At 42.4% G+C, this 26212-nt stretch overlaps 1 protein-coding gene across 2 annotated transcripts in view; it reads right to left on the bottom strand.

Moving 5' to 3' along the window:
• Positions 1 to 200: 200 nt before the first annotated feature.
• The window catches only part of MYH9 (myosin heavy chain 9), a 73322-nt gene continuing 47310 nt past the window's right edge, over positions 201 to 26212 (bottom strand). For both annotated transcript variants that reach the window (XM_075753441.1, XM_075753449.1), the window contains exons 13-41: positions 24819 to 24992; positions 23837 to 24010; positions 23147 to 23261; positions 20569 to 20762; positions 20098 to 20219; positions 19649 to 19718; positions 18540 to 18700; positions 17704 to 17812; positions 16603 to 16734; positions 15729 to 15935; positions 15104 to 15241; positions 14483 to 14606; positions 13492 to 13663; positions 12716 to 12928; positions 12142 to 12286; positions 11425 to 11631; positions 10377 to 10481; positions 9030 to 9182; positions 8403 to 8651; positions 7694 to 7906; positions 6284 to 6496; positions 5767 to 5928; positions 4984 to 5112; positions 4550 to 4638; positions 4225 to 4348; positions 2932 to 3140; positions 2399 to 2507; positions 1910 to 2082; positions 201 to 1720 (exon numbers count right to left, since the gene is read on the bottom strand). In XM_075753441.1, the coding sequence (XP_075609556.1) occupies positions 1603 to 1720; positions 1910 to 2082; positions 2399 to 2507; positions 2932 to 3140; positions 4225 to 4348; positions 4550 to 4638; positions 4984 to 5112; positions 5767 to 5928; positions 6284 to 6496; positions 7694 to 7906; positions 8403 to 8651; positions 9030 to 9182; positions 10377 to 10481; positions 11425 to 11631; positions 12142 to 12286; positions 12716 to 12928; positions 13492 to 13663; positions 14483 to 14606; positions 15104 to 15241; positions 15729 to 15935; positions 16603 to 16734; positions 17704 to 17812; positions 18540 to 18700; positions 19649 to 19718; positions 20098 to 20219; positions 20569 to 20762; positions 23147 to 23261; positions 23837 to 24010; positions 24819 to 24992 (4503 nt within the window). In that variant the 3' untranslated portion in view covers positions 201 to 1602. The remainder of the gene's footprint in view (positions 1721 to 1909; positions 2083 to 2398; positions 2508 to 2931; positions 3141 to 4224; positions 4349 to 4549; positions 4639 to 4983; positions 5113 to 5766; positions 5929 to 6283; positions 6497 to 7693; positions 7907 to 8402; positions 8652 to 9029; positions 9183 to 10376; positions 10482 to 11424; positions 11632 to 12141; positions 12287 to 12715; positions 12929 to 13491; positions 13664 to 14482; positions 14607 to 15103; positions 15242 to 15728; positions 15936 to 16602; positions 16735 to 17703; positions 17813 to 18539; positions 18701 to 19648; positions 19719 to 20097; positions 20220 to 20568; positions 20763 to 23146; positions 23262 to 23836; positions 24011 to 24818; positions 24993 to 26212) is intronic.

The following is a 26212-nucleotide window of genomic DNA, read 5'->3' as shown; positions in this document are numbered from 1 at the left end:
ATCCCTGGTGTTGGCCACTGCCAGCTGCCCCGGTGACAGACCGAGGGTACTGCGACACCCGACTTCAGCTCTGGAGAGTTACTCGGCAGCACTGCAGGCAGGCCAGGTCGATGCTCCCATCCCACAGCCGTTACCTTCAGAGATGACGCGTACGGTCTTCACTCCGCGTAGGGAAGGAGGGAATGGCAACACACGCACACGGACTGCAGCACATGGATAATCTTTATTGGTAACATCAGTGGAGCACCAGTAAACCATTACTGACTGTAGTGGTGACACACAGCTGAGGCACATGCTAAGGCACTTTTATTATATAAAAAAAAAAATTAATTTTTTTTGTGACAGCAATTGGGACACGAGGCTCCTGCATTTAGAGCGCTTCAGGCATACAGTATGGCGCTTCATATTTAATTATTTTTACTTCGCTCATAAGTAGATCTAAACGCAGCATATACAATATGGTTAAGAATACAGGTAAATCCAGCAACCAGTGTACGGTGTAGAAAAGTAAAGACTATCTATATATAACCATGGTCCCAATAGAAAGGCAGTGATAAAGACCTTTATTTTTTTCTTAATTACTTATTATGAGAGATACAAAGGCCTTACATATATCTGTGCAGATTAAAGGGTTTTTAATATACTCTTAGTCAATGGTGCACAATAACTAATCCCAACCCCTGGTTACAGAGCAGGTGCAAGAGGCTTGGACACGTCAATAGAAGGGATTTCCCTCCCCTTATTCCCACCCTGTGCCCACTACCCTATGAAATTCCCCCAGATTCTGTCTATTGCCATTAAATATATTTGGTCCCCCAGAGATTCTCAGACAAGCACAAGGACATTGTTCTGCTTCCCCAGCCTGTCATTAACTACTGGTCCACGCTACCTTAGATGAAACCGCTCAGAGGCAGAGACACTAACAGGACATCATTGCACTTCAGAGATCTGTCCAGACAGTAAAAAGGAGAAAAAAAAAAAAAAAAAAGACAACTTTGGCAAGTCCTCCAGGTAACTGGTCCTGAGAGGAGCTTCCCTCTTCGCCCCTCCCTGGAAACATGTGAAAGAAGAAAGGGCAAATTGCCATGGCCAAAGCACACCGTTTTTCCTGAAACTGCTCCCAAACCACATGGGTGGGCAGATTAAAAGAGGCAGAAGTCTGAGGTCACTGAACATGATTGCCGAAAGCAAACAAAGAGGGAGGGGAAAGAATACAGGAAGGACCTTCCCTGCAGCTAGAATCAAAGACAAAAGGAGATTTACAGCAAAAATAATCTTTTCCTAACCCCACTCCCTCCAAACTGTGTTAAGGATTCACCAGCAGATGTGGCACAGACAGTTCTACAGGCCTCTGTAGCGGCCAAACTGCTGGTCAGATTTCAGAGCCCCAACTCTTTGGCATTAAATACAAAGTGGATTAGGAAACTGGAAAGAGGAGGAAACTAGGAACACAGATGCCCTATGGCTCCAGATACACAGAGCTGGGCTTGCTCTGCAGATCCCCAGCCAATTTAGGAGGAGAGGGTTTGCTGAAAGTCCAATGGAAGAGGGGAGGGTGGATGGGTCACTCCATCACGTGTAACCTGGGTCAAACGGGAGGACTTATTCAGTAGCTTTGGCATCACCGGCATCAGCCTTGCCATCCACTTCCTCATCGGAGCACTCTCCTGTACCCTTCCTGACAATTCGACGTGTCACGACAAACGGCAGGTCCCCACGCCTAGGGAAGGACGGACAGTATGTCAGCAACACAAGGTTTCACTGAACTCACCGGACAGTGCAGGCTCTGGAAAGAGGCAAGGAAGTACCTGGCCACACTGTTTGCTGTGGGCAGCTGCCGCCGTGGGCGGTTACAGCAAGACTACGCTGGACTGGCTGCCGAGGTATTGCACAAAATGCTCCGCCTTACCTGAGTTTGCTCTTCAGGGAGCTGACTTCTCTATTCATTGCATCAGCTGTTTCAGTGGCATCCTCCAGCTCACGCTGGAGCTTCCTACGGGATGCATTGGCTCGCTGGGCCTCCTCTTCTGCCTCCTCAAGCTGGCGTTTCAGCTGCTTCAAGCGCATGTTTGCCTTGTCCGCCTGAGCGTGTATGGGAGAGAGAGATCAGTGTTTCCCCAGGGTGACAGCATGGTAATTAGAGAAGCAAAGACCAGCTCCCAAAGCCCTCTCTTCCCTTCCTGAAGGGAGCTGCCTAGGACTCGACAGCTCCAAGCTTTTCCTTAAAAGCAGTACATTTTCATCTGTATTATCTTGTAATTATCACCATGAGGGAAAAGAAGATAAATCCATAGGAAGGTTAATGCTAGAGCCCTCTTAAATGCAGACAATGCCTTGGTCATAGAAGGAAAATCCTCCCACCAGAAAACTCACCAATGCCACAGGTAACTATACACACCTGATCTTTGAATTGCTCAGCATTACGCCTCTCGTCATCCACCTGCAGCAAGATATCTTTCAGCTTCTTCTCGGCACGGCGCACCTGCTTGCTGGCAGCCTGGCGCTCCCTACACAGAAATACAGTGATGATCAGGCAAGAACTTATCTCCTGTTGTCCCCAACAAGAAGACTTGACAAGGGCAAGTTAGAAACAAAAAGAGATAGCAGAAGTCCTCCTAACTTAGAAAAAAAGGGGATGGGAGGCAATGTTTCCCAGAAATGACTAAAAGGCAGTGATGTCACACACATACAAAGCTCCAGAGGGGCAGCAACAGTATCAGAGCTGCAGTGTTAGGAGTGGTTATATCTGGAAGAAGCTAGAAGTCTCTACAGCGAAAAACAAGGAAGGTTTGCAAAGATCTTACTTCTGTACTACCCAGTATATCTAGGATGAAACCCTCACTCGGACAAATCAGAATTTGTTCGGAAGAGCTTAAAACCCCAGAGCGGGTGGAGGCTTGTAAAGCAGACGGAGTTTCTACTAGGACATACTTTGTCTCCATGTCCAACTGCTCTTCCAGCTGCGCTATCTTTGCTTCCAAGGCTGTGATGGTAGCCTTGTACTTGGACTTTACAGCACTCTCCATCTCCTGCAGTTTAAGCTTAAGCTCCTTGTTCTGGCGCTCCATCTGCTGGCGAGCGTTCTCATTCTTCTGTGCGTTGCTACGCTCAGCATTCAGGTCGGCATTCATCTGATCAATCTGCAGAGAGAAGTAGCATATCAAGCGCTCCAGCCTGAAAGGCTGATTTATTTCTCAGACACATGCTGACACGCAAAGAAAAAGGACCCTCGGGGTGAGCTGAATACCTGGAATAACTCTGATGCAGAGGGAGCTGTCTGTAGGCAGGCACTTCTTAAAATATCTTAGTTTACCCAGATTTTTCAAAGTAATTCCTTGAATAACAGGTTTATCAACCTCCTCTTAGAGCTAAATTTGCCAATCACATACACTGCTCTCTGGGACAAAGGCCATGGTTTGGCACTTAACACAGTAATTATCAGTCTCAGTGAATGACAAAAATCCTGAGGCAAGTGGATCCAATCCATGTGCTTTACTAATTTATCATTTATTTGCCGTCTGCCTACTTCCACTACAAAGCAGCAGCTGAAAAATGCTGACTTTCACAGGTGAAAGGGTAAGAACTCAGTCCACTTCCAAGCCAGGGCTCTGGGTGACAGTCAACCAAGCAGACAACTATGCTGTCATCCACCAGAGCAAACAAGCCATTTGGAAAACCATCAGCCTAGCTCCTTGGCTTTGGAGTGCTAAGAAAACAAAACGTTTGACTCTCAAAGTTGGGCAGATAAAATATGGCAAGAGAACAGGCAGATTAAGATCATGGTTTCTATAGCAGCCTAACAAATTCCATATGGTTAGTCCATTTCAAGAAGCATAGAACTGGCAGAAAAGTAATTTTCCAAACACATTGTGGCACTGTTCGGCATGCCAAGTTGGAGCTGCATGCTACAGATCATCTTTCTCATAATCCCTTAATGCAGAAAAAAGGGACTGGGAGTTGTGGTTTTTTTTTTTTTAATAAACTTGGGAGACTGTTCCAGCTACCCAACGATTTAAATGATCAAAACCTGTGAGATAACATCAGCTCTGACTGCCCACCCTATTTTCTGTATTGCAGTATTCAGGTGTTTTGTCTTGCTTGCACCTATGGATTTCTGAGGGCCTGAACTGTACACAAAGCAGCGGCTGGCATTACTCAGAGTGCAGTTTGACATTTTACACAGACTGGAGAACCCCTACTGGCGCACACAGCCTGAACAGGTACCTGAAGATTTGCCTTCTTGAGCCGGTCATTGATTATCTCTGTGTTGCCCTGTTCTTCTTCTAACTCCTCCTCCAGCTGAGCTATCCGGGCCTCCAGGCGTCTCTTTTCCTCCATGGCCAGTGCTCTATAAGGACACAATCATTAAAGCAGTGTTGGTGGCATTAATGCCTTGGGAATAATTCACCACTTCTAATTTTACAAAATAAGTTCAGTCTTTCAAGAGCAGAGGGGATAGAGTGCGTGCTGCAGTCTACCTAAAAATAACAGCCTGCAATGTATTTTCTCAAACCAGCTCCTCCACCCTTAAACAGGGAACATTACTCACCCTTTACCACTGTTGTTGGCAATCTCATCAGCCAGCTCATCCCTTTCTTGCTGGGCCTGGCGCTTGGCACGCTCAGCAGCTGCAAGTTCCTGGAATGAAAACGAGACGGTCAGTGATCCAATGGGAAGCTACCAATTAATGCAGCATAGGAAAAAAGTAGTTACTGGTAATGGGTGGTATGGTCTCTAGCTAGATCCAGACTTAATTATAAGACATGGTCTGTTCCCCACCCACCCCATGGCTTCCTTTGTTTTGCACACTCCTATCACAGCTGTCAAGAAAGGGCCAAATTCTGCATTTTGAAGGGGACCTCATATTTGTGCAGAGCTAAAAGTACAAAAGAAAGGAAATAACCACTCGAGCTTAGACTGCTACACTTAGTTCTTGGCCAAAGAAAATGAACAAACCCTTGACTTGCATGCATGTTCCATTACCTCCTGCAATTGGATCATCTCTGCCTCCATGCTCTTCAACTTCTTCTCATTTTCTTTGGCCTGTGCCAAGATCTCTTCTCTGGAAGTACGCGTGTCCTCCAGTTCCCGCATGTAATCCTTCATCTGTGCCTGAAAAAGGAGAACAAAAAAGGATGAATTTCAGAGCATCCACATTAACAAATTGGGTTTGTTTGTCTTACGGGAAACATGGAGGGAAAACCGAAACAGGGATTCATTCACCTTCAGCTGCCAAAAAGGTTGCTGTAAAAACAAAAGGAATCATCCTTTTCCCATTTCACAGCTAACGAGGAGTATCAGTAATGGAAGCAAACAGGACTGCTTAAATTGCAGAAAAAAAATAAAATCTTGTCAGATACAAGGATGGGGGAAGGGAGGGTACAGGAAGCTTTCTAATGAAGCAAGGGAATGGACAGTCTGGGGAGGATCTGGAGTTTTTCCTAACAGAACTTTCTTGGGGTAGGAGAAGGCCTAAATGATATTTAAGTCCTTCTAGCTTTGCAGCTCCATAATCCTTTCCAAAAACACTGACATGAGGCAAGCATTAGAGTGGACTTTCCCTACAGCTTATCTCCCAGGGAGTTAAACAGGCAGATCAGGGTTAGAAGGATGTTTGAAATGCCAATAAATCTGTTGCGGTAAATTGCTACAAGGCTCTGCTGCTCTTGTGACACTGATGCATGATTCTCATGAGGTGAAATCTTGTATCCCATTTCCCTGGGTAAATGCTCTACACTGACAGCTAAAACGATTGCAGCTTCTCACCTGCAGTTTGCGGAGCTGCTTGATGGCTTCTTCCCGATTCTTGTTAGCAGTGTCTATATGGCTTTCCAAATCCTTCAGGTCCATCTCTAGCTTCTTCCTGGCAGCCACAGCAATGGAGCGCTGTTTTCGTTCATCTTCCAATTCCGCCTCCATCTCCCGCACCTGTTAGGATAAATACAGGGATCAGCGTTTCAGGTCCTTGATTTCCCCACAGCTACTCTTTGCATCCCCCTTTCCAACTGTACCTAAGTGCAAGCATGTGACTTGCTTTCATCCTTCCTGGCAGGGGGATGGGGCTAACATTCCTCACTAATAAAGCTACATGGGTTCCTTTGATATACAAAGGCTGTTTGAACAATCATGCACGCAAAGAGGAAAGTCTCTCACAGCTTTGCAGCGCTGCCTGGAGAGTTACCATTAACAAGAATCTGTGGATTGGCACTGTCTGTCTAACTATCTTTGGACACAAGTGCCTTTGTGTATGGAACACTTTCAGGATTTACAGAGCAATTCTTACTTGTCTAATCAGCTGTTTCTTCTTCTCTTCATTCTGTTCATCACGTCCCTGGAGGTCCCGGTCAAACTGCGCCTTCATGGCCTGTTGGTTCACTTCTAGCCGCAGTTTAGCGTCCTCTGTGGCCTGCAGTTCATCCTCCAGCTCTTCCAGCTGTGTCTTCATCTCCTCCACCTGCTGCTCCAGGGCTCGCTTAGCCTTCTCCAGCTCATGGACCTACAGCACAGTACCACATGTAAGGTTTCCTCAAAGAGTGCAGACAATTTCACCTATGCTAAGAGCAAAGAAGTCCAAGAACACTGCATCTGTCCCTTGTATTAGGGCAGAGACACTCCTCAAAGCCAGCTCCTCATAAGCTGCCAGTGTGAATCACTATCACCCATTAGTTCTGGTCATGTACGTGTGGTGGTGGGGAGAAACAGAAAAGCATTTGTTAGCCCAGTCCTGACCTACTCAGACTTAGCAGAGCTGGACACCTCTGGTTCTGACAGAATTCAAGAAAACAATTTTGTCCCAGTCTTGGCTGGGGTAGAGTTAATTTTCTTCCTAGCAGCTGGTATAGTGCTGTGATTTGGATTTAGGATGAGGATAATGTTGATAGCACACTGATGTTTTAGTTGTTTCCAAGCAGTCAAGGACTTTTCAGCTTCTCAAACTGGCCTGCCAATGACAAGGCAGCGGGTGCCCAAGAAGCTGGGAGGGGGCACAGCCAGGACAGCTGACCCAGACTGGCCAAAGAGATATTCTATTCCACATGACATCATGCTCAGTATATAACTGGGGAGTGGGCCGGCAGGTGGAACAGCTCGGGAACAAGCTGAGTGGCGAGCAATTGTGCTGTGCATCACTTTTTTTGTATATTCTTTTATCATCATCATCATTATTATTTTCTGCCTTTTCTGTCCTATTAAACTGTCTTTATCTCAACCCACAAGTTTAATTTTTTCCTATTCTCTCCCCCATCCCACTGGGTGGGGGGAGTAAGCGAACAGCTGTGTGGTTGTTTCAGCTGCCTGCTGGGTTAAACCACAACAGCTTTTTAGCCTCTGAATTTTTTCTTTTCCTTCCTGCTTACGATAACATTTTTTATCTTGAAATACTGGGGGTACTGTCTTCCATTGCCTACCTAATCCTGGTATTGTACATATCAGGCTCGCATCATACCTTCATCTCTGCCACAATGATACCAGCTAATATTCAGTTCGCCACTACCTCATTTGGGTCATTTCCAGGCTCTTCCATCTTTCTCACTTACTAATGTAATAGAAACATAATATTCACAAACTTACAATGTATCCGGTATTCCCTACTACATTTCTCTGTGTTCACACTAGCGTAAGCTTTTTTCAGTATTAAACTAAGAGCATCACCTGTGTGACATTTCCTGCCCAGATACTTTAACTTCATACTTACACTTTTCCCAACATCATCCTTTGAACTCATGAGGTCTTCCATCTCTGCACGGAACTGCTTATTGATTCGTTCCAGCTCAGCTTTCTGCTCTATGGCTTCTTCCAGGTTTCTGGCCAGTGAGAGTGCCTTAGTCTCCTTCTCACGGGCTTCTGCCTCAGCACGGTCCCGTTCTTCTGCATACTTGGCAGAGATGTTCTTCTCCTCTGCCAACAGCTACAAGAGCACAGCATCAGTATTCTGAGAAATTACTGACAATTTTCTAACAAGGTAAACACGCATCTTTTCGTTAGTGCCTTCCTAATAATGTTCTGCCATGGATAGAGAGAACCAAGAAAATGCAGCTTCAAGAATGAAGAATGCCATCCCACCTTTAATAACTGTGCTGACCCCAAATGAGCAAACTTCTGATTCCCTTAGGCCTCCAACCTATTACTTCCAACTTTCTCTTAAAGATGATCTGCAAACAACACTTCAAACTTGAACGTAGTCTTGATATAAATGTTATCCCTTTGGGAAAAGGAGCATCACTAAACTTCTTATGCATGGAACAGAATTAATTTACTTCTATGAAAGTTTGTTTCTCCACTCCATATGCTATGTCGTAGTTCAGAAATAAATATGCATTCTCCAAGCAGCATTGCTTAGATATTCTTAAGGCAGACCTGTCAATAAGACACACCTACTGAATGCCCAGTGACTGAAGTCATACCTGATCAAACTTCTTCTGCTTCTTCTCTAAGTTGGAAACGATCTGCCGCTGATGATCCAGGTCCACAGTGAGGTCATCCAGCTCTTGCTGCAGGCGGGTCTTTGTTTTTTCCAGCTTGTCATATGCAGCTGTCTTCTCTTCGTAACGCTGGCTCAAGCCCTCCAAGTCCTTCTGCAGCTTCTTCCTGGCTTCCTCTGCTAACTCAAGGCAGCCCAGACCATCATCCATCTTCTTCTTTGCATCTATTGCCTGAAGGACAGAAAAGATCACATGTGAAGCCACGCTACAGATAATGCTATATGTAGTTTACTGACACCAGAAGTTGAGGAAATATGTCTGCTCATTTTGAAGTTTTTACACCACCACCACCACCACCCCCCCCCAAAATACTATATGACTGAATTCCCAAAGGAATTCCTGGGTAGAAACCTACAAGCAGTTTGTATGATTATCATTGGAGACCTCTTAATTTCCTCTCTCACCCAAATCAGCAGGATCACCCTTTCCCAGGAAAGGTTCTGTTACTAGAAGTCAATTCTGCATTTATGTTTTACTTCCTTCAAGACAGACCTGCGCTTATGCTTCCTCTCTCAAAAGTCATTGGTTTACGGGATGCTGACTCTGTACCTGCTGCTGAAGAATAGAGATCTGTTTCTCCAGGTTTCTCTTTGCCTCCTCTTCTTCTTCCAGCTGCTCTTTGAAACTGTTCTTCTCATCCTCCATTTGCTTCAGCTTAGTGCTGAGGCTCAGTTTGAGGCGAGTCTCCTCCTGCAGCAGCTCCTATAAAGCAAACACCCCAGTGGAATTCAGCACTGCTCCTTGGCTTTAAAGGCTCACAGTCCTCACCCACTCTCTCCAGAATGAGTACTTCTGAAGTTGAGTTTAAGTATGCAACTTGTTTCATAGATAAGACAACCAAAGACAGAATTTTAATAATTGTCTTCCAGTGAGTCTGTATAGAAACAAAATATTCAGAAGGGTCCTACTCTCTTGTACACGCTAATGATTAAAGGATATTACTTCATTACACAAGCCATCCACAGTCCTTTCTGGAGTCCTCCGAGTAGTACACAAAGCATGAAAACCTTTCCCAACAACAGCGTCTGTACTTTGCTATGGAACTTTCTCATATTCAAGTATCAAAGAAACGGACAACACACTGAAGTGATTTAGCATGGTTAAAAACAACGTTGGTCTTAGAATTGTAAGACACTGGTCATTTAGCAACAACATTTATTGACTTACGCTGCCAGTGCTTGAGCTGAAGGATCTGTAGAGACTAATAACACCAGTCTTCAAACTAGTGCATAATTTTTTGTATTGGGCACTAGTCTGTTTTTCAAAAAGAGTAATAAGCAGACAGAACCTCAATGACTGTTCAAGGTTAGGTAGTATCTTAGGTTTGGTGCACTCTTCCTGTCCCTTCCAACATTCTCCTTGGTATCTGACCAAAAGAGTCATATTTTATTAACTGTAGTGGTTTTATCCCAAAGTATAAGACTAAGCATGATTTTTTTTTTTCCTGAAAAAGTACCAAATCATTTGAATCTACTGCTTTCCCAACATCCACTGGGAAATAAAATTTTCTGCTTAACAAATTTACTGGAAATCACACACATGAAACCTCTGTCAAATACTGACTATGAAGATCTCAAGCAAGAACCTAGCATTCCAGTGCAGTTTTAGCATTAAAGAGCTCTCACGTGGAAAGGTGATAAAGGAGGACTTCTAAATCTAAGACAGGGAAAGTTGCATACGTTCCACATACTGAGGAAGCCAAAGGAATATAAAGAGCTTGTTTCTGTAGAAATGCTCTCAATACCATGCAATATAAGCGCTCAGCAAAAAAAAGCCAGACTCAGTCCTTTGAAGTGTTGTATATCCAGTATTTAATGGTGCCCAGATTGATTTCTCACTTTAAGAATTTGTAAGACACTGGCTGCACGTAGATGCCTTGGCTTCCAAAGCTCTCACCTGTGTATCCTGAAGCTGTGATTCCAAAGCAGAAAAGTCCTTTGCTAATTTGATTGATTTGCTGTCAGACTGGTTCAAAAGACCTGTGACATTGTCCAACTCAACCTGAAGGAGAGATCAGAGTATCAGTTATTAAATGCATCAGTAAAAACAAAGGCAGGAACAGGTGAGCAGCTACAAGACCCAAAAGTGAAAACTGAGGCACCTCTCAACAGTAAGGCATGTGTATGATCTCTCAGGGGAATGAATGTATCACTTCCAAAGTCCCAGGGATGAAATATGAGAAGTCAACAAGAGATTTCTGTTTGGGATCACCTCTGTTGCAGCCGCCTTCTGGTTTTGGTTGGTTTGGTTTAAGGCCTGTATGAGATTTTAGGCAGCCTGGCAAGAATTCTAAGAGCTTCTATTAAACTAACTCTCTTCTATTTTATATTATCTGCATCAGGACTGTATCTAGAGTCTCCAAATTACATTTTCACACTCCAAAAGATAGTACATGCACTGGTAATGCTCAATTTTTAACAACAACCCTCCATAAAGGAGAAGGCAGAAGACAATGCTCTGTGTGAATCAAAGGGATTCGTTGTTCCTAAATTTCCACATCACCCTTGAGCCACCCCTCATCACCATCAACCACATTACAAAGCTTCAAGACATTATGTTCCAAATTGGTTACACAATCATCAGTCTGTGCCACTCTAGGTTCAGAAGCAGCTGAACGTTTACAGAACTGTACTGTACAAACCGCTGCTTGCTGAAGGGGAGCAGACATGCTGATACTTTAAGACTTATGAAACTCAAATGGCAAATGGTTACTTCACCTTCTCAGGGCAACAATATGCAACATCAATCCAAATGTTCTGGCCTGGCAATGAGTTAAGGAGTTTGCATAGTCCTTGAGAAGCAAACTGTGAATTTGCTTTCTGTAGGAACTTTATCCTCAGGAGGAACAAGATTTTTGAACTAGCTATCGGGAGGTACCATCCTACAACCTTTTCTCTCTAGTCCTCAGCTGAATCAGAAGCTAAGGAAAACCCATGCCACTCACCTGCAATTTGTTAACCCTCTCTGCCAGTTCAGTCTTCACTCTTTCACCTTCTGTAAATTTCACCTGCAATTCCTGGAGCTGAGCATCTACTTTTTTCCGTTTGTGCTCAGCATCCCCTTTGCCCTGCAGAAGAACCTTCACCTCATTGGACAGTTCAGCCCTCTCACTTTCCAGAGCTTGTTTTGCTTTTTCAAGATTTGCTTTCACCTGAAGAGAAAAAAAAAAACCAACAGAAAAACCCCTCAGACTTTAGATATGGCAGTACTGAGTACTTTTTTTCTAACAAGCAAGCTAATGTTGCATGTTTAACAGCTAAGTTGTAGACTGCTTACTCAGAAAAAACAATTTAACAGCCTGCCACTGACAAGCAGGAGACAATCTAACAATCAGAGAAGACAATACAGGAGATAGTCTTGCACCATCAGATTTTCAAATGAAAGGTTGTAGAAGTCAGCAAGTGCTAGCAGTGAAAAGAATGTCTTGGCTATGCAGTATAACATGCCTGATGGGAAAAAAAGAATGAATGCAATTATTTAAAACAACTTCATATATGCTTCATAGTGCAAAATTATCTACCAAGGGAAGAAGAGCACGTGTATCGGAAGCCTAGTATCATGAACACTTCATGTTCTTCTGCAGCTTTAAGACATGGTCACAGAGCAGCTATCATTTCAGGGAGGCTGGCTGCTCTGGCCTTGTGTTTTCTGTTCCACATACCCGTTTGGTTTGTTCTAACTGCTCTGCCAGCTCTTCAATAGCTTGTGAATGTTTCTGTCTCATCTCTTGGATTTGAGCCTCATGAGTCTTTGCCTCATCTTCAAGGGTCTTCTTCAAAACCGTTACTTCTTGTTCTCTCTTTGACCTGCAAAATTCACAAATTCCATTTAGATGCCAAGGAGAGAATCAAGCAGATGGATATATCCACTGACAGCATCCCTAAGGCAAGAAAAATACCAAGGTCTGTTTAGCCCTACAAACTATAAAGACACTTTTCAAAGTTAGAACTCAGCATTGCACCCTTCTTAAGCGCAAGTTGGCAGCATTACTTCCAGCCTAAAAAGTAATAGCCTGAAAGTTAGCGATACCCCTGAAACTTTCATACACTATGGCTAGGGAGCAAGTTAACTTTCTTACATCAGGTGAGGTAATGCAGTCTTGACGATAGCTTGCACACTACCTCCTTCTGTAATCACTGAGGCAAAGACTTGCTTTGGTCAGAGACTAGATGTGGCAGCATTTATTAAGAAAGTCAAAACCCAAGTAAGACAACACAGCTACATGTTTGAGTTACCTGAGCTCTTGCTGAGCAGCTGTAGAATCTAGTGTGTCCTCTAGCTCTGTTTTCAATGCTTCCAGCTCTTCTCCCAGATCCCGTTTTTGCTTTTCGGCTTTATTCCTGAATGCTCTCTCTGACTCCAGGTCTTCCTGCAGTTCAGTGATCTGGGATTCGAGTTCCCTGATCTTTTTCAGGGCCATGTTCTTCTGAGCTGCCTCTTCTTCCACCCTGTGTTCAACATAGGGTTCTGGTCAGAGTCAGATTTAAACCATATGTAAAATAAAACCACCTGTCCTACCAAGAATGATCAGCTCTACAATATTACATTCAAACTTTGATCCATATATCATCTACAAATTCTAAGTTCTATTTCCCAATACTTGAGAGAGCACGATTACTTACCTTAAAGAAGGGGACAGAGAGAGACTGACAACAGAAGAAAGCAGAAGAGAAAGCACCATTTTACATTGGAAATTGGACACTTTACTGAATAGATGAATAATAGCAACTACCAGAGAGACAATGTGTTGCCACTATTTAACCCCCTCTGAAATCTTACTGCTCCAGTAAAATGTGTGCAGTGCACATTACATTCATAGTTTAGCTCTGTACAGAGCACGTGGCAGTGCGCAGCAGCCAAAGAACTCCGATGCCAAGGACATGGATCTTAACAGTCCACAGGCTGAAATACAACAGCCACAGATTCTATTTAGTCCCTATTCCAAAGTGACACAAGACAAGAAATACTTCCCAGCCTGGTGGTCCCTGAACCCCACAGGCCAGGTTCTCACCTAGCTAAGGCTGCCTGCAGCTCCTCTTCCTTTTTGGCCAGCTGCATTTTGAGTTCTGCAATCTGAGCCTGCAGCTCAGCAATCTGGTCATGCAGATCACTGGAGTCTCCTTCAAGCTTTCGACGAGTCTTTTCCAATTCTTGCCTCTGCTTTTCTTCACGTCGCAGACGTTCTGATGGAGACGGGGACACATTGTTACACGGACGACACATACTCAAAGAATATTGTATAAGCACAGAAAATAAAGCTATTTAAGCAAGAGTTTCTCTCCTAATTATACAACTGTCCAAACTGTAGCTGGACTGCATTATTCTGTCAGGACCTATACATGCAACTGCCCCCATATTTTGCCTTCAAAACATATCTGGGCAATTTCCCTTTCCCTCATCTTACAGCCAAACCTCCTTCCCCCTTTCACTGTAATAAACAACGCCAGCAAAATGCCGGTCTCTCCCAACACCCACACCACACAGGCAGAAGCACTCATTGAGTGATGCTGAACACAAGGTCTGCTCTCCCTTTACTGACATGAAATAGGCTGGCTCCTGCTGTGTTAACCTGGGCAGTTTCCAGATGAAGTGCCTCCAGCTTGAACTCTGAAGAACTTGTGCAAACAGGATATCAGAAACAGCACTAACCCTGACAGATTGATGCTGCTGGAAGTAGAAAAGTGGAAACACTTCCACAGCAGGAGAAGAAAGAGAACCAGCCTCTCTTCTCCATTGGCCTGCTGCTTTGGAGAGGATTTTTATTTAGATCAAGGGCTCAGCTGACAAGGCACATAACCTTCAACCAGCCACTGAACAGCCCCATCAAACCGATCAATGACATACACACTATAGACTAATTTTTAACCCCTCAGAAACTGGAGAGAACTAAAACTCTAGAAACTGAACTGTCAAGTTCCACAAATTTTAACAAGAAACCACCTAAAACTAAACAGACAAGTCCTTTGCAGCATCTGCCTTTAAAAAAACAAAACCAAAACCACCTTCAAGGTCTGTGATCATGGCCTCATGCTTATTCTTGAGTTTGGCTAAACTCTTAGATTTCTCCTCTTCCTCTGTCAGGTTCGTTGTAAATTCCGACATTCTGTCTTCCAACAGTTTCTTTTCCTGCAGAATTGAGAAGGCAGTGTCAAAGCAGCTGCTAGAATTACAGGAGATTTTTCCAGAGTTGCCTGTGCTTAAAGATGTCCATGTCCTAAGTGCCTACTCCTGCTACAAGGAATCTTGGAACAAAATAAATCCTTTCAGGATTACAGATAGTATTCAAATAAATGGTTCCTTAAAGATTTGTATTTGATAGCCCTTTCAAAGCTGGAAGAGAAGTCTGTCTATGCAATAATTTCTGTTTGGCATAACAATGTATCAGAAAACGTTTGCTCATGGCTCATTATTTAGTCAAGGCTATTTAAATATCATACAATACTAACTTGTAAAGAATACAGGCAGGTAGCTAATTTCAAAAATTCAGGTCAGAGGTGTCAAAGACAAGACTGGATTCATTCATAAGTTTCCCCATATTATGGGAAAGGTCAACCTCTGGTTGGTGGCTCCAGGAGAAACACCTGTGCATCTTTAGCCTGTGTAAGAAGCTGCAGGAATCTTACCTTAGCCAATTTGAGATTCTGATCTTCCAGAACTATCACATCTTCTTCCAGTTTCTTCAATTTGGCCTCTGTGGTCACTTTTTCTAGCTGCAACTTCTGCCTTGCGCTTTCTTCTTCTTCAAGCTGCTCCTCTAGTTCCTTCACGACACCCACAGAAAAGCAAGGCATTTGTCAGTGCTGCTCACTAACCAATGTAACAGCATAGCAGCAATACTAGAACTTGGAAGGTTTCTTTACCCTTCCTTCAAGGTACTTTCCAGAAATGACATCTCTGTCATGACTTAATGTAACATACTGCATTCTAACAAACAAGTTTTCTAGCAGAATAAACAATGCTACCATTCCTAAAACATCTGGCTTAAGCAAAGACTTGTCTAATTATTTGACAAGTGGCCATCATCTTAATTTTCAAGAATGGAACAGCTCATTCCAGATGACTGGCTGAATGCCTCAGGCTTAGCACCAGAATCCCTGTGTTCTATTGCTATTTCCACAGATAGATTTTTCTATGCTTTTTTTTTTTTTTTTGTTCTCTCTCCCGTTTCTCTCCAAGCTGAGGCAAAAGAACCACTCTAACCCTTACCATCCTCTTTACTGACAAGAGACGGCATTCCTAAGGCATTACCTGAATGTTCTGCTGCATTTTCTTCTTTTCAGCCTGCAGATGTTGACACCGTTCTTCCTCTTCCTCCACCCTTGCTTCCAAGTCATGACATATCTCCTCCAATTCTTGTTTCTTGGCTGTCAGGCGAGCTCTTATCTCCTCAGCTTCAGCACAGAGTTCAGTTTCTGCTTGCAACTGTTCCTGCAGCTGCATCTTCTCTGCCATTAGCTACATTGGACAAAGCCAGAAATAAGAGAAGCTCCAGTTTACCAAAGAACTTAACAATCTGTGTAAACTGAAGTTATGTGCTCCTGTGTTCCACACTTACAGTCTTATTCATTGCAGCAGTCTCCTGCTGCTAATGAAAAAGCTAAATATCAAAACACAGTTTTTAAGTGTTTGTTCTCCTTCAGAAACCATGCACTGCAAACACATATTATGTTTGCCTTAAATTTCTCAAGACCATATCCATTTGAAATAAGGATACTGTCTAGTTTTCCCCTGCAAAAGTAATACAAGTAATTATCAGCCCTACAGAAAAACAACCCTGCTGCCACCTTTTGAGTTCCCCCCCCTCCCCCCCCCCAAAAAGGATTACATTAATGACGAGGTTGAATTCAACCGGTTTGCTATAATACTCAGCCAAAGGAGACTTTTCTTCACATCATGGCTATAGAAGGGCAATAAGTGGTCACCGTACAAAATGACTTGCTAGAGGAACTGAGCGGGGAAGAAGGGCAAAGGAACTTGAACAAGATGGCAGCCAAGTCCCATTTTTCAACAACTTGGGAGTTCTACAATTTGTATATCAGACCAATAAAGCAAAGGAGGAGCTCTCAAGTAGTAGGCCAGGTAGAGAGAGAAGGACTTTTACACATGAGGTTTGCAAACTCACCTGGGCCTGGAAGGTCTCCATCTCACTCAGTCTATTTTCTGCAGCTAACTGCTTCTCCTTGACCTTTATTAGTTCTTCTTCCTTGGCCATCATCTCCTCTTCCTGCCTGCTTACTTGCAGAAGGGGCTTCACCTGAAAGGGAAACCAAGGGAATGAGATGTTTATAAGGAACAAGGAAAACATGAAGAAATGCTCTCGTACTTGATAAGCATTGAATAAAACAGTATTTTAGATAAGTGTCATATTTGAAGGGCTGACCAATTGTTTCGTTGTGAACACTGGGAGGATCATAGATGACTAGGCATCATCTACTCTGCCAATAACACACGTTCTACCTGCCCAACTCTCCTTCAGGATGGGATGCATCAGGAAAGGTTTGGGTAAACTCCAGACCCTCAAGGGCTAAGTAGTAATAGCAGGAGAATAAAAAAATTGCCATACAGTGGGGACATTCACAGGTAGGTCAATGTAAACAAAAACCAAACACTACCCATCTCTGTGCTTCCCCATCAAAAACCCTCAGAAGTCATTTCATAAGAAAAAGAAGAAAAGTTTAAGATCTGCTCTCAACTCTCATTTGCTGCAAAGTCTCATGGCTAAAAAGCAAGAAATGCCATACATTTAGAAAAGAGACCCATTTCTTTATATGTTCATTGTCCTTATAAAGGTAAAATATCTACAAGTCTAACAACAAGAACAGACTTCAGTGCTTTTCCTTTGCTCTTACGACCCTGGGGAAAGAGATGGCAAGCCATCCCCACATTAACAATTTTTGTCTAGCTAAATTGACTAGCCATGTAGTAAGTAATTCTCTGATGTGCCATACCACCAAAGCAAGTGATCCTCTTACTCTTCTTAGGCACAAGGCATTAAAAGATGACTTCTGCTTTTCCACAACATTACTTGGATATAGCCTTGCACTTGGGTTATGCCCACATACTGCAGAGCTATAAAATATGTTACGATATTCTCTGCCTAAATGAATCAAGGTACAGTGGAAAGCCAGCCTAATGGTACAGGAAGTGGGTTTTGTGCTCTGGTTCAACCTGAGAAGCTGAAATTGCAACCAAACTGTCCAAATTGCAAAGGGAAAAACAATACCTTGGTGAACAACCTCCACCATTGCCAGTTCCGCAGTTTCAAATAAGCAGCACAGTTCCTCTGAAGCACTTTCATGGCTGTCAATTGCTGCTGGCGCTTGGCAAAGGCTCTGCAAGGTAAGTGGAGGTCAGACAAAGGAACCCACAGCAGGATGCAATTCTCTCCACCAAGCCCTTTCTTAGATACTTCTACATTTTTACTTTAGAAGGTTCCCTCCTAATAAACCAGCAAAATTTCCAGTTAGCTTCCTCTCTCTTTCCAAGTGTTTGTTTTTTTGCTCAGGTAAGAGTGGTTATCCTTTCCTTTATTCAACTTCCTATTTAATAAAGTTTTTCCCTAATGTCTTCTAATCTGAAAAGCCTGACTATTTTCACTTCAAAAAAGGAAGATCTGAAACAGAAGTGTGTTTCCCTGCCAATCTGACGGATACCGCTTTTATTTTTAGAACTGTACAATTTGCATTCCCACTTAATAGCTTAAGAGAAATCCTGCAACTCCTGGATCAGTACTATACTAAGACCTTTTCGTTTTGCACATTTGGAGCTCTTCTGTCAAAAACTTTGCCCTCTGTATGGTATTCCTAGAGACAGGAATAAACTTTACTGCTCTGGTAGTATGTGGGATAGCAGCACACTGAGTTGGGTTTCTTGCAGATGCCAGAAGTCTGGCATTACAGAGATCAGAAAACCCTAAAACAACCATCAGCTGTTATATACAACAAATAAATCATGGCCCTTCTGACAAAAATAATTTCTAATCAACTTCTTTTGGAGAAACTTGTACCTGAATGGGAGAAATACACATTTATAAAGTACTTTACAAAACACAGTCCTTACTTTCTGGCCAGGTAGCCTCTGCAGCATGCTTGGAAGCCAATAATGACATCTGTGATCTTCAGGTCTCTCTCTTCTTCAAGATGAGCAAGGACTCCAGCTCTGAAAAAAACTTTACTCTGTCCAATTCGATAAAGGTTGGAATCCAGCTCCAATGCTTTGATCTAAAATGAGAGAAGAATTCATCTCCTGCAAAGAATGCTTCATGTGAAACATCACAAAACATATTTGTGTCTCATGGCTGTAAGATACCCCTTTCCTACAATGAGCCACTCAGGCCAACCAAAGTTGCTAGCTTCCAATAAACTCCCAGAGGAGTTTGAGCTCAGCCAAGCACAGCATGAAATGGAGGTAACTAGAGACAGAAAATAGTATAGAAAGCATTGTTTAATACTACACCACATCAAGTACCCAGAACTACAAGGATGCTGTGAGGAACATATGCTTAGTCCCAAGAGCCCTCTTTCCTTCCTAAAGGAAACACATCTGTTGAACCTTCCTATTTATTTTTTTGCAGTCCTAATCTTTGTCAGAAAAAGGCACCCCAACCAACTTTCCTGTCCTTTAAAGGATTTGCTGTCAACACTTATGCTAGTTAAGAGGAATAAGGTATACTCCTTTAAGACAGAAAACAGGGAATCCCTTACAGCCAAATTCAATTCAGTCTCTTCCTGTCTTCAAGCTACAGAACCAAAGCTTTCCCTTCGAAGCAGGCAATTCTGCAGAAATTAATTGGAGCCTTCACCAAAAGCATTTGTCATCAGCAGGCCATTACAAAAAGTTTGTTGAAGCTCATACTTTAAGCATGTGCTAAAGATAACATTAATGCTTCTAAGCATTTTGATTCCATGAATACTGCTGGCATCTCAAAGTGCATGCTTCTGTGGAACAGAAAGATCCTCTTTGCCTAGGATTATTGAAACTCATGCTAGTCAAAAGCCTTCATTTGCGAAGCCAAGAGAAAGCTTTTTGCACCCTTCTCTTCTCAGACAAAATATTTGACTGGAATTTTTGTCTGCGAGCACAAGATATATTTAACATACACGACTCCGATTTCCAAACCACACGCATGAAGTTTATTCTATTCAAGTAGAGCTTCTGGGAAGTCTTACCATCAGCACACAAGCCTGCTTTCCATCCATAAATCCTTTGGGAATTGCATTTGGAGTTAAGATTTCATATCTGAAAAGAAGAAAGCATTAGACTAGTTACACAAGTATATTTGAAAACAATAACAACAACAAAAAAAAATCAGTAATGCGTTTCTATGCCATTATGAGTTTGACAGTTTATGGTCTTGTTAGAAGATAAAAATTTCATCCCTAGACAACAAAGCATGACACAGCAGTCTTAGATGGGTCTTCTATGCCTCACCTTAACTACACACACTACAGAAGTCAAAGATATTTTTGGGAGGCTTTGTGCCAGGGAATACCAAGGGACAGATGCACTGCCTTTGCAAACAGCAGCAATCTAGTTGCAATAAAATACTGCAAGTTTTGCACTTACGTCTTAACTTTGCCAGGGTAAAGACTGCTTCAGATTCTTTTCTAGGACTTACCTCTGTCTGAATTCCTGGAATACAACTCTGTTGGGGAAACCTTGACGACAAATACGGATTCCCTCCAGCACTCCGTTACAGCGAAGCTGGTCAAGGACCAAGTGAGGATCTAGTTTTCCAGCCTAGTGAGGAAAAAGCATATTTTATAAATACCACAAAGCTTTTGCAGAAGGGGCTTACCCTCCCTTGCCTCCCCATCTTTTTTGTAAAGCAGGCAGTTCTCTCTCTTCCAGTTAGAAGCAATTGAAAGCTTTTATGCCACCTTAAGAAGAACCACAAAGATCAGTCTCCAAAATTTGCATAACTATACAGTTATTTAGCATGACCTTAAAAAGATATCCTGAGATATCCTGAGAAAACAGGACCTCTTTAAGATCTCTTGCAAAACCCAACAAAAGATAGCAACCCGGCCACATGCCCCAGGAAGCCCATGTAAGACTGCACGGGCTGTACTGTTATAACTGTCTTTACCTTTTTCTCATGGTTAGGAATAATGCAACGGACGAAGTTGGGGTTGGTGTTCCTCAAGGTAGCCATGAGTTTAGCCAGTTGTTCTTTATAGAGCTGTCCCACTGTTCGGAACATACCCTTCCTGGTTTTAAAGGCCCCTGGCAATGCTGTGTCTGACATACCAGCTACCTGATCCAGTCCAACAATACGGTCAACTAGAGAGAGCACAAGACAGAGTGTTAAAATTCTTGCCACAAACCAAGGAAACACTGGAATTACAAAGAACATCTGGGTAGAACAGGATAAATGAGAGGAGCTGCAGGATCCTTTTTGCTTCATCTCTACACAGATGTTGACTCCTGTACAGAATTTGTGCAGGGATAGGAGCAGGAAGGAAAAAAGAAGCAACAGCTCACTACAGGAAGTTTGAGTGATGGAGTCAAACTTACTCCCAAACATATATTCTACTGATGCTCTGGATGGCAGCTCTGGAAAAGCAATCTAGAAGTGAGTTTCAGATGCTTCTACTTGCTTAGGTTATAATGAAAAACACCAAACCAAGAGTTCTAGCTGCTAGCCCAGCAGAGTCAACTGTAAGTTAACTCTGACCCAGAAGGGGCCACAGTTAGAGAAAAAGCCCAGCTTCACTCTTGCATTACAGGCAGACCTGCCATGATGGGTGATCAGATAAGCTGTATCTACTTGTAAACTGTGCAAACATGGTAAAAGGCATGATAGAAACCAAACCTCAGGATACCACTGTTTGAGTTATTTTTGGAGTACAAGTATTCTATGACAGAGACATGAACAATATCACAAGGAAAAAGTCAGAACTCCCTGCCCCAACAGTTTCTCCGCTATGCCACAGTGACATCCAAGCACTGATGAAGCTATCACCTTGATGGGTGGACTTCACAGACCCTTTTTCCCCCCCCCCAACAGAAGCCAGATAGATCTGAGAGTAGCAGGGTCAAGAAGAAACTAAAGCATTACTTCTTCCTATTGCTCTTCTACATGGAGATAAAAATTCACCCATCCAACCAAAACCAACTGTATCACTATAAATTTCCACACCCCAGTACATTTTTATTAAGGGCTTCAGGCAATTACTTCACTTTATTTTTAATGGCTGGCTGATGCCTAAACTCAGGCTCCCAATCTTCACTTCAGAAAATACATCAACTTGTGCTCAACTGGCTTCTGATTAAAAAAAAAGAAAACAAAACCTCTTAAGAGAAACCTCTACAAAAGAACAAGAAAGGAAACTCTGATTTGCAGCTAATACTAATTTAGAACTGCTCACTTCTAGAGCACCTCTTAGAATAGGGTCAAGGTTGTCTTATCAGAAAGAAAAGAAGGTTATGTTACTAGATGACATCACAGGGAAATCCACAGAAGAGTGTCCCAGATTGCAGCTGGAACAATCCTCTTAAAAATCTTGAGCCTTGCAATCTACATCAAGATAGCAAAAAGGACAGTCACTTGCAGCAGAAGATCCAGCTAAGAACAATAAATGAGAACTGATTAGCTGTAGTTCAGTTGACAATTCAAGGCCAAAAGGAGTCTCACACAGCAAAGGCCTTGTTAGGCACAAGTTGCTGACAGACATTTTTCATGCAGTTCCTTTGCGAAACTAACTGTCTTTTAAATGATCAGCAGCTGAAGTCAAATCCCAATACTAGATCAAAATTAAACTGGATGTCAGTTTAAATGCAGTCTCAGAAATCTTCCTTCCAAATCTTGCAAGAAATACAGCCTTGCTAGCTCTATGTTCAAACAGTTGACAGGGATTTGCTTTTAGCTGTTCCTATGCAAGAGCAACCTTCGGCACCTGAGTACGTCCATATTTTTCTTGTGTCCACTTGCAAGGTGAGAATTTTACTTTTGTTTTAACGTCTGTGAGGAGCTACTAGCACAAAGCAGAGGAAATGAACAAGAAAGACAAGCAGGTATGACAAAGGGACAAAGAGAAGTTAACGGAAGCATTTCTTGCATGGCTCTAGGATGCATTACACACATGACACAACAGCTGGGTTTCTCAGTCACCTGGTTCTAGATGAAGAATAGGAAAGTGTTGATAGAAATAGGCTCTCTGAACGTTCTGCATCTCTGCAACAGACAGAGACGTCAAAGAAAACCCACCACAGAAAGTGACAGCAACAGTAAGACTCAAAAGCAGATAAACCCAGAGAAGATAAGAGTAAAATACTGACCGACACTGCAGAAAGAACACACTAGTTGCAGGACTGAAAACATAGATTCAACCTCAGATCTTGTGTTTGAGTGTTGCAGCTATGCAAGCTGCTGGGACATAATGGTGCATTCATATTTTATCTTGGCATTCTTGGTTTTAAGACATGATTGCTATATAGGCAGCAAGCTTAAGGTAAGTTGATGCAAGTGAACCTTTCTCATGAGTTACAGTGAACTTTTAATGCAATACCGTGATCTAAGCAAAGGATGTTCCAGATAATGCTCATCTTGATGGCTTAGTCTTCTGGGAGAAAAGCGACACAACTCATCACAAACTTTTGATGATCAAACAAACTCTTCCACATAAAACAAGAGAAAACAAATGAGATTAAGTTTAATTACATACCATCTTTCCACAGCTCAGAAACAAACTTATCCGACGACTGGTGGAGAAGAGTAGCAATATTGTCATTCAGTGGATCCATGTTCTTCATCAGCCATTCATCTGCTTTATAATCCACCTGGAGGAGATACACACGTCAAGAAACTTGGGGGGAATTTTCTGCAGCACAAGATGCAACAAGATCCTGCAAAGTCTATAAAAGTAGCACTAAGGTTTGCACAATCAACAACAGATTACCTAATCATTCTTGGATTTGCCATCTAAGCAAGCATACCTACAAATTTCAAACCCTAATAAACAGCTGCATGTTCTGTTCTGTCAGTAAAGGAAAAGGATTTGCAATGCTAGTTTGCACCACCCAGAGTGTGACACAAAAGCCAACTACATCATCATTTTTGGTGATGAAGTCTTGATGCAAGGTTTCTGAACAGTACCTCCAATTTCACCAAGTCACAAAGAAAAAATTTAAACTGGTGTCAGTTTGACGTGTTATCAACTATACATATATAACTTGCAGGCAAATCCCCTTAGGCCCTTGTAAGGTCCACAGGAATGGAACAACTTCATTAAATCTTCCACTGGTTTCCCCATAGACAGCCATTTTGGTAAGCAGCCATTTTTAAGAGCAGTGGTTATGCATTAGAAAATATAGCAGACATTCCAATGTTCACATGTTAGCTACTAATTTTTTACCTTGCCAGCATAATGTATGATACAGAAGTCAGCTTTGTCTTTTAGCTGTTTTGGCTTCTGAAATTTGGGGTGGGTGCCTTGTTCTTGTACAACTTTTTCCACAAAGCTTTTGTCTGTTGCTTTTGGGAACCAGCACTCTTCATCCAACAGAGCCAGTATACCAGGAGGCCCAGCCTTGAAAGGAAACATCGAAACATCATTGAATACATGACTACACCAATAATTAACACCTTTAGATGGCTAGAGGACACCCCACCCCCCCAAAAAAAACCCAAAACAAAACAAACTTAAGCCTGATCCCCATCACATTCACCTGTTGTGGGGTATCAGTTCAACTACTTCCATACTAACAGAAATTGTTAATAATTCTTCAAAACTCTCATCTGAATTCTAACATTATGCAAAGGTCTCTTCCATGACATTTGTCTAGGTTGTTTTACATGGAAAAAAATATCTTTTTAATAGAAGGAACACTGTCACACTGTTCTGCAAATATCCAGGCATCTAAATGCAGAAGACCATAGCAGAATATTTTACAAACTAGTCTTTATTATTGGAACATGTACTATGAAATTTATAAATTTCCAAGTTTCATTAGAGCAGAATGAAAGCAACAGAGATTCACAGCTTCTCATCACACTTATAGTTAAGTAAGGAAGTTCACACTACTTATGGTAAGCCACACATACATCTAGTACCATGCAAATCTACACAAATGAAGACAATTTTGTGAGAGGAAAAAGTGGCTGACTAGATCTATTTTCATGCACTATTTCCTACAGAACTGATACCAACAGATTTATCGGTGACACACTTTCAGACAAAGACGAAATTGTTCCCTTCTGCTTCTAAGCATACCACAGTGTCAGCAGAGGATTACAAAAGCTAGAAAGCTAGTTTCCAGTCTAAAGGTAGAGGTTATGTGCTCAATGACAAAATTAATGCAGCCATTTCTTGCTGCTTGACAGCAGAACAAGCTTACCGGCTTCTCTATGAGGTCAATGCAGGGCTGTAGATCCAGGCCAAAGTCAATGAAATTCCACTCTATGCCCTCCCTCTGGTACTCCTCTTGCTCCAGAATGAACATGGTGTGGTTAAAGAGCTGCTGCAGCTTTTCATTTGTGTAGTTAATACACAACTGCTCAAATGAGTTCAGCTAACGAAGAGAAAGGTAGAAATATGTTTGAACAGTTGTTTTTGAAGACACACCTACTATTCTCTTAGCACGAAAGATCACATCTGTCATTCATGAATTTAAGTTATTGTTCTGTGCGGGGTGGACATCCCTTTGTCAATAATCCCATTTGCTTATGAACTGCCTTCCCTGTCACGTGCCACTATATCGCTGCGGCAATCCCTAGGGAAGTTCATACATGCTGTTTCTCAGACTTTGCGAAAGAATCTTTAATTGTAAACAGCAGAAGAATTACTACAGCTACTTAACCTCGGAACAGAAAAGACTCAATGTTTCTCACAAACTCAGAGCTGGCAGGTCTTCTTCACAGGAAGAGGAAGCAACAGAAGCCTGAAGACAAATTCTTAAAAGCATGTGGACTGGAAAGTCCCTTTTTAATCCTCATATACAAAAATCAGAGCAAGGAAAGTGAGGGAAAATTCTTCAACATCTCTAGATTTCTTCAAACTGTAAGGACAAGGTTAATAACCAAAGGCACATTTTCATGTTAGACCACACTAAATGTAATGCAGCTGCTGAAGAGAACTTTTCTGTGGCTTAGTTTTCCATTTCATTAATAAATTGGTCCATTTCACCCTGCAGCTGCACATGAGCTAGATCCAGCACAAGACAGGTTGAGAGGAGCTGCCTGGCTGGGATAATGGGGATGGCAGGATAGTTCTTTTCTGATGGCAGCATGTGGCTGCTTCAGACTAAGTATAATGCAAAACCACATTCTAAAATTGTTTCATAGACATAATGATTTGGCCTACCAGTTCACTGCCACCTATAGAGGGAGCTCCCACTTCCCCTCTTTTCCATCAGCTCTTCCTCTCCTACATTTACCTTGCATCAGTTTTTATGCCCAGATTCCCCACTGCAGACTGATTCAATTATAAAACACCCTAAGAAAATATTTTCTGCAGGGCTAGAGGTGAACAGTACAAGCAATGGCGGCCAGTAGCAGTAGAGGGGAAAAGGAACAAGTTCACCCCTTTTATGTATCAAGGAGCTGTTAAATCAGCTTAGCTGTATGTGAAACCACACTCTGATCCCTGATTTTCATGCTTCTAGAAGAAAGGAGCATACATAGGTCAGAATATATGTTGGTTCTGATTTGGCCTACTCTGTCTTTGCCTTTTCCAAAACTCATCAGGAAGAAGAAGAAACCATTTCTAACAATTTTTAATGATACTAACAGG

Source organism: Balearica regulorum, chromosome 1 (genome assembly GCF_011004875.1).
Source record: "Balearica regulorum gibbericeps isolate bBalReg1 chromosome 1, bBalReg1.pri, whole genome shotgun sequence".
Lineage (NCBI taxonomy): Eukaryota > Metazoa > Chordata > Aves > Gruiformes > Gruidae > Balearica > Balearica regulorum.
The sequence above is the reverse complement of the archived record's forward strand: the minus strand, read 5'-3'. Positions and strand labels throughout refer to the sequence as shown.